Source organism: Neofelis nebulosa, chromosome 3, assembly GCF_028018385.1.
Source record: "Neofelis nebulosa isolate mNeoNeb1 chromosome 3, mNeoNeb1.pri, whole genome shotgun sequence".
Classification (NCBI taxonomy): Eukaryota; Metazoa; Chordata; class Mammalia; order Carnivora; family Felidae; genus Neofelis; species Neofelis nebulosa.
In genome coordinates, this window is record NC_080784.1 from 163,078,678 (window position 1) to 163,093,520 (window position 14,843).

Genomic DNA, 14,843 nt, shown 5'->3' on the forward strand with positions numbered 1-14,843 from the left:
TAGGACTCTGTGTTTTATACAGTGCGGTGTTACTGTTTAGCATCTGGGCTCATGGTGGACGTTTCATAGATGTTTACTCGTTCAAGTGTTTATTTTCAACATCAGATGAGGAAGACGGAGGCAGTTAATGACATTAGTGTTTTGCTTCTCTAGGTACCAGACCATGCTTGACTGCTGGCATGGGGAGCCCAGTCAGAGACCCACGTTTTCAGAGTTGGTGGAACATTTGGGAAATCTGTTACAAGCTAATGCTCAGCAGGTTCGTGACCTCCACCCAAGAAGCGTATACAAGGGTTCCTCTCCTCCCTAGATCTCACGGCCACCACTCTGTCCTCTCAGCCACTGAAAAAGGAGCCATATTCTTGCAGATCTGAGCAGCAATGATTTTTTTTAAATCTATAATTTCTCTTTTAGATAGATGAGATCCTAATGAGGTCCTAATCCATAACCTGGGAGCAGACCACTCGTTCCTCCTGATGTATCTTTTTGTTGTCTTCAGATGCTCTCCTAAAGTTAAAAAAAAAAAAAAAATCGTTGACCCACAGAATATCAACAATGGGTGGGATTTCAAGGAATTTAATACACTGTGAAGGCAAAACTGCATCTGAACCCTGCAAAATACAAGGCATTTTTCTTAGTAAAATCCCAGGCCCCCATAACTTTCATTGGAGGATTTTAGAATTGTTAACCTTTACCATTGGAAAGTTATTTAATCTCCAGTCAATGCCTCTTACCACCAGGAATGGAAGCCAATTTCCTCCCGCTTTTCTTTTGAACAGGTAGGGAACAATGGGTCAAATCTGTTTTTATCAGTAAACCTTTTGAACGTTTAAAGGTATCAAATTGCCCTTTATTTCTTTCTCTTGATGAAATAATGTTAAATTGTGCAACCTTTTCTCAGAAGACCCATTTTCCTGCACATTTATTGCTTTTCTCTAGCCTGTCATCAGATTTTCCATTGCCTTGAAATGTAGAGGCTAAAATTGGATGATCTGCCCTTTAAAAGACCTGGCTCGCGTAGGTAGGGCTTTGTGAAGAAATGATTCCTCAGCTCTCCGTGCTTTGCCGCTACGCGTATGGCCCCAACCTGCTTTGTCTCCCTTGTAACCACAGTCCTCTATGGCTCCCTTACTCATCTTGTTTTTATATTATCTCTTTTACCGTACTTTCATATACGTGTCCCTTTCAAGTGCCCTTTTGTTTTTGACAAACCATTTTGAATGTTGTCTTAAAGTTCTACAGTCAGATATGAAAGCGACCTGCCCGCTAACCAAGAAGCCCCCTTGGCCTTTGTTTTTCATGAAAAGGCTCTTGAGGGGCTGAAGCCATAACAATAGCATCGCTGTGTTTGTTGTTTCAGGATGGCAAAGACTATATTGTTCTCCCGATATCAGAGACTTTGAGCATGGAAGAGGATTCTGGACTCTCTCTGCCTACCTCACCTGTTTCCTGTATGGAGGAAGAGGAAGTGTGTGACCCCAAATTCCATTATGACAACACAGCAGGAATCAGGTACTGTATATGGTCAACATCCCCTAGGGGAGCTGGCATGTCAAGGTTCTTTGGGGAGGGGATGGAAGGAAGGCGTTTTCTAAAGCTGCTGCACCCCACTTCCACATTTAACCTTAGCCCCAAGGCTGCTATAAAGGGAAGTGCTCCTTGAAGAGGGCCGGGGTAGGTGAGTTTCTTCCCATCTGTGGTCCACATTGCTGCCATAGCTGTTCCCTTAGAATTCTAAGCCCTGCAGCTGCAAATAGCTGGAATGCCATAGTTTGTTAATCTCCAGAAAAAGAGGCCAGTTTTATATAGACATCTGTATTTAAATTATCCCCATGTACTCTTTTATTAATGTGAATTAAACGGCTTAGGAAAGATTCAGGAAGGAAGAGTTTTATGCATATATGAAAACACACTTGTGCCTCTCTGGCTAGGGTGCAGTCTGCCAGGGGGATGTGTCCTGAATTTGACTGGACAGCACATCTTCCGAAGCCCCTCCCTAGTCTGATTTTCAGCATTTTATTTGCATAATTGGACTTCTGGGCTTATTTGAAACACATGCACTGCAGTCCTCGCCTGATTTGTAAAGGGGTTCTGAAGGCAGCTTCCTTTCTTCTCTCTCCCAGCACCTGTGCATGAGGCAAGAGTCGGTATGGTTTCTGCCATATAATAGTCAAATTGTCTTTTACTAAGCCTGGGACGTCGTGTCTTTGCTTTGTTTCTTTTCCCACTCTTTTGGGTGTTTTCTTCCTATCACTGGACCCCCTGACAGCACAGTCCAGCCTGCCCTCTTGAGTGTGCTGTGGCTGCAGGGAGGGGCACGGAGCTCTAGGTCTGCCAGGCTCCCAGGGGGTGGGGGAGGAGGCCCCCCGCACCCCTTGACCCGTGGGATCCCACGGGGTGGCAGGAACACTGCCGGAGTGGGTAGAAGCTGACAGGCGAGCTGCCCGTTGGATCTGTGTCAAGAACTTTCAGCATTTCTCGAAGAACTTTTCCTTACATTATCGGATTTTGCTCACGGGATAACTCTCAGTGTTAGGCAAGGTAGAAACTATGATCTTTTCTTGATGTAGATGTTGGATGTGAGGATTCAACACAATTGAGGATTGCTCAGGGCAATCGCTTGGTGGAAAGAAAACTTGGTGGTTAAAGATCCAGATTTTAGAGGCAGGTAGAACTGGTTGGACCCCAAGTATGCCTCTTAGTGACCTGGTGCACATCTTCACTGGGACCCAGGTGAAGACACTGGTGTTCAAAAATTATTATTTTGAGAATTACATGGTATATTGTATTTCTAAGTGGCTGGCACTCAGAGCACTCAGTGCACGATAGCGATTAAGCAAGCTGCTTAAAATCGCATCTCCCAGACAGATCCAGTTCCTCTGATACCTGTCTGAGTCCTATTGTCTGCCACACCCAGTGGGACCCTCAGAGAGAAAAATTAATGAACTGAAAACCAGTAATTCCACTCTCATGCTTAAAAACCTTTAGTTCAAAAAGCTTGGGTGGCTCAGTCGATTAAGCGTCTGACTCTTGGTTCCAGCCCAGGTCACGATCTCACAGGTGATGGGATCGAGCCCCCTGTGCTGACAACATGGAGAGACCGTCTGTTTCTCCCTGTCTCTCTGCCCCTCCCGCCCCCCCCCCCCCAAAATAAATAGACTTAAAAAACAAAACAAAACAACACCAAAACCCTCTAGTTCAAGCTTGGCTGGCCTTCTGGGGGTGGTAGTTATTCCTGCAACACCACTGCCTTCTGCCCGACCAGAAAGCCATTTGATCATCAGCCATATTCCTTGGGTTTTTTGTGACCAGGTGGAGTGAGGACCTGAGCCGGCAGCCTCTTGGCTCGCTTGGACGCTTTGCATATGGTGCCAAGAGTCGATGAAGTCATGTTGGTGTAATGGAAGTGCCGAACGCAATGCCGGATCTAAGTCAGGGCTGCTAACACTTATCCCCAGAAGCATGGACAAATGTGACACCACACTCTGAGCCTAGGCCTGGCTCCGATTTTCTGTCTGTGATTTTCGAATTGGTCTTTTCCAGTCCAGTTTCTCTTTTAGCCAGCCGTAATTTGAAAAATAAAATGGAAATTGGAATCTTTTGTCTGCACCCCCTCTCAGCTGCCTCCACCTTTTTTCCTTTTGTAAAAACAAGACTCCACAGTCACAGTCGAATCATCGGGGTTAAAAGAAACCCAGAATGGAGGCATCTGCACATGGCATACCTCATGTTGAGGCTCTCTTTGGGTTCTGCTTCCCTGGGGAAGAGAATGAGCACCCCAGAGATGAGGCTGGGGTGCTTCTCGGCGGACTTGTTCTCTCTCCTTTTTCACATTTCCAGTCAGGTCGGAAAGCTGAGTGAGGAGTCTTTCTCATTCGTTTCCTCTTTATAGTTTTCAGTCTCATTGCATTATAAATAGAGCTGGACAGAGGCACTGCTGTGGGCACCGACCTCCTGATCCGTGGCCCCTTTAAATTATTTAAAAATATTTGTTCAACATTTATTTGGTGAAGAGGCTGAGAGGTGTGTGGGGGAGGGGAGAGTGGGACGGATCGCTGGTGTCTAGACTCAGCTTTGCCTCTAATTTCCCGTGTGGATCAGCTCTGGCCCCAAGTTTGCATGCCTTCTGCAAGAAAACACATATTAATTGGACTCATCTTTCTATGAGGGCAGTTTGGGGACCATCTGTGCTTGCTCCATCATTTCCCCAGGGAGTTTCACCTCCTACTCCAAGCAGCTTATCAAAGATTTCTTTTCTCTCCCAGAGAAAGGTTTTGGCACATACCATTTTTCTTCATTGTGGTTAATTGCTGGTGATGATTAAGCGCTCCTGTGGATTGATGTCTGGGACTGCCTCCTGGCTGGATGTTCCTGAATTTGGCTGTGAGATCAGATTGCTTGAAATGAAACTGTCCTTTCGCCACCTTCTCTCTGTCTGCTCCCCCGCCCTGTTCCCACCGCGTGGTCAGTGGGTGCGTGGGAGAGAGCAGTGCTGTGCACATAGTAGGTGCTCAACAAAGACTCGAGCAATCACATCCATTGTTCTTTTCTACTTTTTCCTTCCTGCTACTTTTCCAAGGGAGTCAGTGTGGAGTAGGGTAGCAAAACAAAACAAAACAATGGGCTTTAGAATCTGAAGGCCAATTTCATATCCCAATTCTAGCCATTTCCTCCCTAAGTCTCAGCTTCCTCAACTTTTTTCTAAGACAGCTGCATTTTTGCCCAAGCTTACCCTCTCTAGTTGATTCTATATCCTGAATATCTCTGGGATATGTCTACTTCTCCAAACCCTGTCGGCATCACCTTTCTTAGGCTGCCCTACTTTCTCCTAGATAATACGTGGAAAAGAGCCCCCTAATTGGTCTCATGGCCTCTGTTTTCACCTTCCTGTACCCAGAGCCATCTTTCTAAAGGGCGCATCTGACTTTGTTAGTCTCAGGCTTCAAATCTTTCAGTGGCTGCTTATAACCCTCAAAATAATAATCCAGATATTTTAGTTTTGTGATTTTGGACAAGTTCCTTAACGTTTTGATGCTTTGGTTTCCTCATCTGATCTTGGGATAATAATATCCACCCCTGACAGGTACCATTTATGAAGGTGCTAGGAGATAACAGTTGAGGAGCATTTTAGCACAGGCCTGGCATGTGGTAGATTCTCAGTAAAGGATTCCTGGATCAGGGAATGAGCAAATGAATGATTAACTATATGGTACCAATCGTTTTTGGCAATAGTCCGGACTGGACTCAGGAGAAGTGGGCTTTTCTCTCTCTCCTTATTTATTAGGTCCTCCTTTAGGTGGAGTTTCCTGAGGGAAGATGTCACTGGTGAACCTCATTCTCTTCTCTCCATAAGGGGAGGAACCAGCCTCCTGGGGCAGGGGAGGGAGACTCGATTTCCATTCTCCTCCTTTGGCTCCAGCAAGTCCTCACTCCACTTGGTCACAGAAAACACAAGGAATACGTAACATGTCCAGGAGCCTGCCTGGAGGGGATGGGCAGTATGCAGGGACGAGCGTGAAGAGTGAATTTGCTGTCCCTTGCTGTGAAACAGACGGACTTCCTTTCTCTCCACTTGGGCTGTCGGTGATCTTAACAGGATCACTCAGGACTCACCCAAAGCCACATGGTAGGGAAGGAGCACCCCCAGAAAACAGGTGATATGGTGTCTGACAAGTCCCATTCTTTGAACTCCTGAAGGAAGCTGGTATCCTTTGGAATTCAAGGAGGAAAACAAGCTTTGGCTGATAGAGCGTCGTTCCTTCTGAGAACATTTGCCACCCACCTCATCAGTCCTCCAGATATCTTTGTGAGTGAGGGAGAGAAACCTATTACCAACACATTTTAGAGGCAGAGCCACCGAGGCAGAGAAATATTCACGACTTTCCCAAGTATGTGTAGTCAGTGGTAGACTTTGAAATAGACACAATATCTCATGACTCTTAAACCACGCTGCCTTTTCCCAAAACCAACAATTCTGTGGGCTGAAAATAGGGGATTGTGAGACAGCCCGCCATCCCATCTACGCACTAAGCCTCAATTACATGCAGAAGGAGGAGGTTGTCTCCAGATCCTGCTGGGTTCAGTGTCCTTTCCGGAACCCAGGTGAGATTCAGTAAGATCTTCAGGTGTCTCCTCTGCCCGTCTTTCACTGAATGGTTGCTCTGTGAGCGTTACCTAGAAAAACGTTTCTGGAGATGGCCAGAAAGATGTGTAACACTCGGCAGTATGTTGAGAGCCCGGTGGAGGAACCTCAGGCCATCAGGAAGCCAAGCAGAAGGCAGTTGATCACTTGCTTTGCTGATGTTGTCTTTAGTCCAGCCCTGGTCCTCAGAAATATGATTCAAAGGAACGGGAGCTCATCTAGGCCCCTCACTTATATTATACTTTTAAATAGGCTTTTACAGGAAATTAAGCCTTCAGTGTGCGCTAGCAGAGAAAGATTTTTGTTTTGTTTTGTGTTTCTTTTTCCAAAGGATGTTTTGAAGGTTGCTATTAAACTTGTGGTTGAAAGATAATGAACTTAGGTATCACTTTTGGTATCTGCAGCCAAATATACCACCACTAAAATATAAATATTTGTTCTTTTGCAGTCAGTATCTGCAGAACAGTAAGCGAAAGAGCCGGCCCGTGAGTGTAAAAACATTTGAAGATATCCCGTTGGAAGAACCAGAAGTAAAAGTAATCCCAGATGTAAGTACATCTTTTAAAAATAGTCTTAAAAACAATACAAAGGATGAAATGTTAGCTAGATAAATATTAGCCTAAGCGTTAGAGTCTTGGGGCCTCATTATAAGGCTGTCCTCGAGGGTATGTGTCATGGGCTCATTATGGAGGTGGCACTGATCAGCGCCCCCCTTGCTTTTTACATAAGTACAGTCCCTGGCCCACGTTTCTAGACAGTCTAGCACCATGCACAATTCCACTCAAGTGTAAATAGTATCGTTGAGAAAAGAGGGATGGAAACAGGTCTCCTCAGCTGCTTCTTCCTAAATTCTTTTCTTCCGGGCCTGGGTTTACTACTAGTAAGTGGTTGTTCTCCTTGTAGCTTGTACAGTTTCGGGCTATGATATCTTTACCTCCCCCTGTTGAACCCTGGAGAGTATTGTCTGATAGATGGGTTAAGAAATCAATTTAATTGGAACTCCTGGGTGGCTCAGTCGGTTAAGCGTCTGACTTCGGCCCAGGTCGTGGTCCCATGCTTCGTGGGTTCGAGCCTCGCATCGGGCTCTGTGCTGACAGCTCAGAGCCTGGAGCCTGCTTCGGATTCTGTGTCTCCCTCTCTCCCTGCCCCACCCCTGCTTGCACTCTGTCTCTCTGTCTCCCAAAAATAAATAAATATTAAAAAAAAAAAAATCAGTTTAATTAATTGGTCAGTGTGCACACTCATCCATTGTGCCATCTCATTGTCTCTTAAAAAGGACAGCCAGACGGACAGTGGTATGGTTCTTGCATCAGAAGAGCTGAAAACCTTGGAAGACAGAACCAAATTAGCTCCATCTTTTAGGTAAGGCTCAGCCACATAGAAAAGACAAAGCTCAACAGGAATTTTTGGAAGGAACTTAGGACTTTTTGTAGAGACAGTTTTCCCTTTTTGTGTCTTTGGTAGGTAGTCAGATTTGCATCAGCTGAACCAATAAAGAACTGAAACTAATCAAACAAATAAATTACCTGGCATACCTAAAAAAGAATCTGAAATTAATTAGGGTATTTGGTCAGTTTTTATGAGAATTTATGAATACCAGGGTATTTTTATATTTATATGGTCAGTGGTTTGTATGGTACTGGCTAAATAACAAAGGTCATTGGATGCAATCCATCAAATTGAGATGATGAAAATCTTTGTGGACTCTGAAGAATTTTCAAACCTGTACATAAGTGAGTGCATCTGTCTTTAGAAGTATGATGTATAAAAAATAAGCCAGTATCTATTTGTTTGAGATACTTAAATATTATTGGCTGGCTTATTTGGCTTATTGTTATTATTGGCTAATTTGTGGGGAAAATACAAAATTTCGTGTTGAATATGATTTCCCCCATGTGGTTTTGTAGGAATTTGTAGTTGTTTTGAATAGACGTGTCTGCTTTTAACCTAACAAATAAATGAAAATCTGTGTAAAAATAGCGAGATGAAGAGCAGTTACCTGTTTGTGAATGAGCTCACTCTAGGTAAGAATAGAGAAGACTTTGATCTACTTGTAATTGAACCATTTTATAAAATGGGAATACCTACGGGTTATGAGGGATGTTCACTTAAAGAAAACAAAAATAAAATGAGCCACTGTGCAATTTTTTGTTGGCTTTAGGCCCAAGGTAAGAAATTGTTCGAGCCAATCATGTGTTTCACTCATTGATTTAAAATGTGTTTATTCAGCAGTGACTATGTGCCAGCTCCGATGCCATTGTTTGAGGCATTAACCTCATTTGACTGAGGTTGGATTGAAAGAGAAATTGTGTTTCTAGTTATTTGAAATAACTTTCAAACTATATATGAACATAGAGTGAATGAAATATTTTTTTGGTAGTTTTTAACACAGATAATTTGGTAAAACACGTATTCGGGGGGGAAAAGACCCATACCTCAGAATGGTTTGAGAAAATGTAAATCCTGAAGTTTTCCGCTTTTAGGCTTTGACATGATTATGGTTTGTCGTGATGCCATGCCACTGAAAACATTCTCTAGTTGCTGCTGAGTGATCCAGGCCCCCAGTCCTTCCAAAGAATGTGGTTTTGATGAGTAAAAAGCAGTTTTTGACAGTCTGGCTTGATTGCACACACACGCTTCAACGTATTCAAGTTTAAAGTTGCTCAAGAACTTTATTAACACCGTGCACATGCCTTGTAATCCCTAATTGACAGTGTGAGGAAAGCAGAAGTGGACTTTCAGAACCTCCCAATTTCCTTTCCCATCATGAAAGAGTCCCTTTGGCTCCTATCATTGTATACAAACCTGTCAATCTGCAAGGCCATAAAAACGTTCCATTGGTTGGAGCCTTTGCATAACTCAGGAGAACTGCCTTTCATCTCCTCGCAGCCTTGAAAGACTTGGACCTGAATAAGAGGACTTATCTGAAACTACTAGCTCATGCTAGTACCTGAAAATAGACATCGTCCGAGTGAACCTGATACGCTGATTAACAAGTGGGAAAGATAGGGGTCGGTGTCTCCAGGGAGATTACAGCCCCCACCCCCACCCCCGGGGTCGAGAACGGGGTTAGGATGCGAGGGGCAAGGACTGCCTTCTCTCCGCCAACTCATTTGGTTTCCATGTCTTCCACAGTGGACTAATGCCCAGCAAAAGCAAGGAGTCCGTGGCATCCGAAGGCTCCAACCACACGAGTGGCTACCAGTCCGGGTATCACTCCGATGACACAGACACCACTGTGTACTCCAGCGAGGAGGCAGAACTTTTAAAGCTGGTGGAGATTGGACCACAAGCTGGCAGTGCAGCCCAGATTCTCCAGCCTGACTCTGGACCCGCGTTGGGCTCTCCTCCTGTTTAAAAGGAGGCACCCACGTCCCCCACTCCTGGAAATCAAACGAGAGGTGCTGCTCAGATTTTCAAGTGTTGTTCTTTCCACCAGCAGGAAGTAGCCACATTTGATTTTCATTTCCTAAAAAAGGACCTCAGACTGCAGGGAGCCAGTCCCCTAGGCATTTCCTAAGAAGATGTTTGTGACTCAAGAATGTGTTTGTGTTTTCTCCCAGTGTTGACTTTCTGTTTATGCGTTGAGAAAGCATGTCTGATGCCTCTTACTCTGGGTCTCTCCGTGGGTTATAACAAAAGGAGTTCAAGGAGTGGCTGCATCTTTCATGAAGTGGCAGGACCCTGGCAGCTGACCCGTCTCTGTAAAACCAGAAGATAAACCAGGTGATGTGAGTGCTTTAGGTGTTGAAGATGGGAAAGACCTTGAGGGCTGAGTCCGTCCGAGAAGCTCTGTTTGGGACACGTATGGGTCCTCAGCCAAGTCTTACGTGTGGGGTTTGGGTTGGCAGAAAGGAAGATGTTGGCTTGCTCTGAGAGCGGACCGGAGCTTTCAGATGCATTGTGTCAGCCCTGGTGGAGGTGGGCACGGGGTCTGTTAGGAAATGTAAAGGCTTCAGACGAGGTTACTGGTTTTAGAAGGTTGCGTGCTCTTCCCTGTTGGGCTAAATGAGAACTCCTTGGGCTGTTTCCGACTCCTAATGAGAGTTCCTTCCGGACTCTTACGTGTCTCCTGGCCGAGCTCCAAGAAGGAAATGACGCAGCTCTGGCTCCTTGTCTCCCAGGCCGATCCTTTATTCAGAATGCCACAAAGAAAGGACATTCAGACGGAGGCTCCCTGTCGTGTGGAAGCGTTCTGACTGTATAAACCAGCTTCTGGTTTCTTCTGGATGAATACCCACCTATCTGTCCTGATGCGATATGTCTGAGCCTGAATGCAGTAGGTTCCGTATCAAGCTGTGGTGTCAAAGCTTCAGGAAGGATTTTACTCTTTTGTTCCTTCTCCCCTCCCTGACCCTTCCCTCTCTTCTCACCCCTGATCGGTCAGCATTTTAGTAATTTGGCCTCTACACTCTAGTCAAAGCTGATTTGGTTTGTTCACTCTCTGAATGACTGTTAGCCAGATTTCAAAATCATTTTATCACCAAAGGTTTAACCCCATCTCTTGTATTATTTAGGCTTCTAACACGTAAAGCTATTTCTACTGGTTTCTGCCCTTGTTCTTTCCTTTTTAAAAAAGAAAATGTATTTTTCATTTGGTATCATAGTGTGAGATGCTGGAACCATGACTGTAAAACATGCTGTGGCACATATATTTATAGTCTGTTTATGTAGAAACAAATGTAATATATTAAAACCGTATATTATATATGAGGAACTTTGTACTATTCACATTTTATATCAGTATTATGTAGCATAACAAAGGCCATAATGCTTTCAGCAATAGATGCCATTTTATTAAAAAAAAAAAAAAAACTGAAAAACTCCAATGAGTCCCTTTGCAAGGTTGTGTTTCTGTTCTTCTCATTTTGCTCACTTCTAAAGTGGAGGAGGGGGCGTCAGAGATAGTTGCCATGTGGTTTTTCATTTTTGCTTGTTTCCTTATTCTGATAAAGGATATTTTCATAAAGTAGTTTATATTTTTGAAACCAATAAATGTATTCTCAGTAAAAAAATAACACAACAGTGTAATATGATCGCAGCTATTTGGAGGGAAAGCACTTCTGCCTTTACCCCTTCCTCTTTCATTGCACAAATAATTCACACACATGTGAACTCTCATTATATTCTGAGCATTTTTGAGATTCTTAAAACATGGATGGAGAGATATGTTCTAAGCACTCTAACAGTATTTGTGGCCTTCCAGTAAACCCTGTGCCTGTCACTAAAGCCAACCATGAACATCAGAGAGTGAGAGATCCTGAGACAGGTGGCCAGACCCAGGCACTGGCGGGAAGGGTGGAGCCTATTTGTCATTTTCAATGGTGTTTTACTCTATACTTAAAGTGTCAGGACATCAGACCCAGTGCCGCCATTTTGAGTGATTATTTTACCTGAATTCGTTGTGTGATTATCTAAAGATCACTGGCATCCATGAGTGTCCCTACTCTTTGAGGTATTTTTTAATACAAGAGTTGTAATGTTTAGATAGTCAAATACACCTATCATTTTTTGTGGCTTCTGGGTTTTTTAATCTTAGTGCAGAAGTTTTTCTCAATGCTAAAATAAGTTCTCAATGTTCTCCTATCACACTTATGTCCGTGTGGCATTCATTTTTGTATATGGAGTGAGGTAGGAATCTAGCTCTGTTTTCTTCAAGCGGTCATCAATCATGGCAGGACCACATTAAATATACCTCTTGATTAAATAACCTCTTTTCCTCCATGGTTGGGGAAATACACGTTGTACCATTTTCAAACCCTATCATCTCATGGAGGCATTCTGTACAGCTTTATGATGGAGAAGAGGGTGGCCATGGGTGTCTGTGACTCCCAGGGCAGAGCTTACAGATGTGGGCTGTTGGCCGGGATTAGTGGGTTAGGGTCTCTGAAAGACTTTGTTTCACTATCCATCAGGCCTGACCTCGTCTTTCCCGTTAGGACAGTGTCATCCAGTAAAGGAATGGAAGAAGAGTCTAGGCGGTTCAAGATAGAGACGACCTCATAGGAAAAGAGAATTTTCTTCATTTTAGGAAAAAAAGAGATTCTGTTTCTCATAAGCAGCCCCTGGCACTGTCTCCAATGCCTGGAATTTGGATTCAGCTGAAACTTCACACTTTATAAAGAAATGCTTTCAGCACCTCAGGCAGAATGATTAGGAGGTGAGGTTTGGCGCTCTCCTTCCTCTCTCCTCTGTCTTCCGAGACCCTTGTTCTCAGCTCCTTTTCTCTCCTCATTTGCCCCTGTATTTAAGGGAACCTTGTGGCCTTTTAAAGTGCTTCCTTCATGGTCTTATTTTCAGAGCTTGAATTGGAGACATTGGGTGTATTTTAGGTACGGCTCCGTCCCCACTTGGCTCCTGACCCCTCTCCTTCTCTCCCTTTTCTTGCTTTGTTCTTCTGCCTCCTTTCAAACTCTGGCCCTTCACCTTCTGTTTCTCTCTTTCCACTAACCTTCCTCTGCTCTGCTCCCTCCGGCTCCACCCCCTGCAGCCTTTCTCTTACATCATGGCAGGACAGAGAGAGCTGTGGGGGATTTAAGTTCATTACCCCACTAAGTTTTCCTATGAAGGCACATTCCTTTGTCTTCTTCAATGAAAGAAAAGAAGAAAAGTAAAAGTCCCAAACCCACAACTTCGTAGTTAAACCTATTTTCCTGTTTCCCCCAGCAAGTCTTTTTACCTCTAGCTCAAGTATCAGTCTCCAAGATGATACAATGTAGGCAAACCCAGAAAACTAAAGCCTTTGAGAGACTGGCTTTTCAGATACATCTTTGCACATTTGCATGCCCTTTTCCTGTAGGGGCAGTAGGCGTATAACGTCTATGCTTTCTCCCATATGTAGTAAGCACCGCTCAAAGGGGGTTCTAATCTGTTTTTATAACATTGCATTTTCTTTTTCTTTCCTCTCTTTTTTTAAAATTTAAATTCAAGTTATTTAACATGCAGTGCAGTCTTGGCTTCAGGAGTAGAACCCGGTGATTCATCTCTTACATATGACACCCAGTGCTCATCCTGAAAAGTGCCCTTCTTAATGCCCATCACCCATTTAACCCACCTCCCACCCCCCACCCCCTTCCAGCAACCCTGAGTTTGTTCTCAGTATTTAAGAGTCTCTTATATGATTTCACTCATATGTGGAATTTGAGAAATATAACAGATGAACATAGGGAAGGAAAGGAAAAATAAGACAAAAACAGAGAGGGAGGGAAACATTGCATTTTCTACATGAATTTCTTCCACATAAGGGCTTATACATAAGTGAAAATCTGGACAGTCCTTTTTTTAAAATTTTTTTTAATGTTTATTTAATTTTGAGAGAGAGAGGAACAGAGTGGGAGCGGGGGAGGGGCAGAGAAAGAGAGAGAGAGAGAGAGAGAGACATAATCCAAAGCAATTTCTAGGCTCTGAGCTGTCAGCACAGAGCCCAAAGCGGGTCTTGAACTCATGAACTGTGAGATCATGACCTGAGCCGAAGTCGAGTGCTTAACTGACAGCCACCCAGGCACCCCTGGGCAGTCTTTTTGAAAGCAGTTTTAAGTCCAGTTGTTTTGGAATATGTTACAGAACTCTCTTAGGTGATAAAGAAATTAAAAAAGGCAAAAAAAAAAAAAAAGTCATTTACTCTGGGTTTGGTGAGAATACAGAGAAGTGGAAGAATCTAGGAGGAGGACCCAGAGAGAAGTCAACAACCAGGATGGCCAGAAGCTCTGGAGCGACCCTAGTAGAACATACCAGTCCCAGCAGAGGTCTGCTCAGAGATAAGGGCTCTGAGTTAGAAAAAAGTAGTCTAGGGACGACCACGGAGAAGGCAACTATTACAGTAAACTGTGATTCATATCAAACAAATATTAGTGAGAAGACATCAAATTGTGCCTTAGATTTTATTTTCTTCAGAATACTATGTGTGACCTCTGTGTAACTTCTTGACACAATTAAATTGAGTAGTTTCACTCAAATGCGTTTGTTTAAAAATAGGAATGAAAATCTGTGATTTGGTTTTTTAACTTTGACTTCATTGGTTTATTTCAAGGACTTTAGAACCTAGGAACAGGGTACTTAACCGATGACAAACGTGCTTACTAACACCAATGAGCGCATACCCTCATACCTTAATTGTTTGAAGCTCAACTTTTAGATACATCACAGCAGAAAAAGGGCAGAGAAGAAGAAAACCGGACTTCGCTCCAGTATTGTTCCATTCTTTGCTGTGTTCGTCCTCTCCCTTCTTCAGGAAGTGACATTTAGGGAGAATAACCTCAGGAACATGGGTGGGTTCTTCAGCATTACAGGTTCTCTCAACTGCCTGAGCCCATGTGGAGCTCACAGGATATGGGGCACAGAAGGACTCATCCAGAACCCTCTGTGCTATCATGGAGCATCTCTGAAGCTGACATGCCTTATCCCGACAAAGGAGGTTGAAAACATTCCATTCGTTGCCACAGAGAGAACTTGAATGGAAATGAAAACCCAGATGCAAAATAGGGAATTCTGACTAGATATAGGGTGAGCGATGATATCTCACCTTTGTCCCCTCTCGCTGACAAGAAAATTAGCAGATCGTATCTTGCAGCATATGTTGGCGGCAAGCAAATCGAACCCTTGCATAGAAATCAAGTACCAAGATTCAAGTACCTTGCTACTAAATTTTTAAAGCGAGTAATATTTTATTTATTTGTTTGTATTTAACTATACTTACAAGAAG

At 43.7% G+C, this 14,843-nt stretch overlaps 1 protein-coding gene across 2 annotated transcripts in view; it reads left to right on the forward strand.

The window, feature by feature from the left end:
• KDR (kinase insert domain receptor) overlaps positions 1–10,855 on the forward strand; it is a 46,546-nt gene extending 35,691 nt beyond the window's left edge. The window contains exons 26-30 of one of the 2 annotated variants that reach the window (XM_058722562.1): positions 154–259; positions 1,361–1,512; positions 6,591–6,690; positions 7,419–7,504; positions 8,626–9,323. In XM_058722562.1, the coding sequence (XP_058578545.1) occupies positions 154–259; positions 1,361–1,512; positions 6,591–6,690; positions 7,419–7,504; positions 8,626–8,632 (451 nt within the window). In that variant the 3' untranslated portion in view covers positions 8,633–9,323. Of the gene's footprint in view, positions 1–153; positions 260–1,360; positions 1,513–6,590; positions 6,691–7,418; positions 7,505–8,625 lie in introns of both variants that reach the window. The other variant, XM_058722561.1, reaches the window with a different exon arrangement.
• The last annotated feature ends 3,988 nt before the right edge of the window (positions 10,856–14,843 follow it).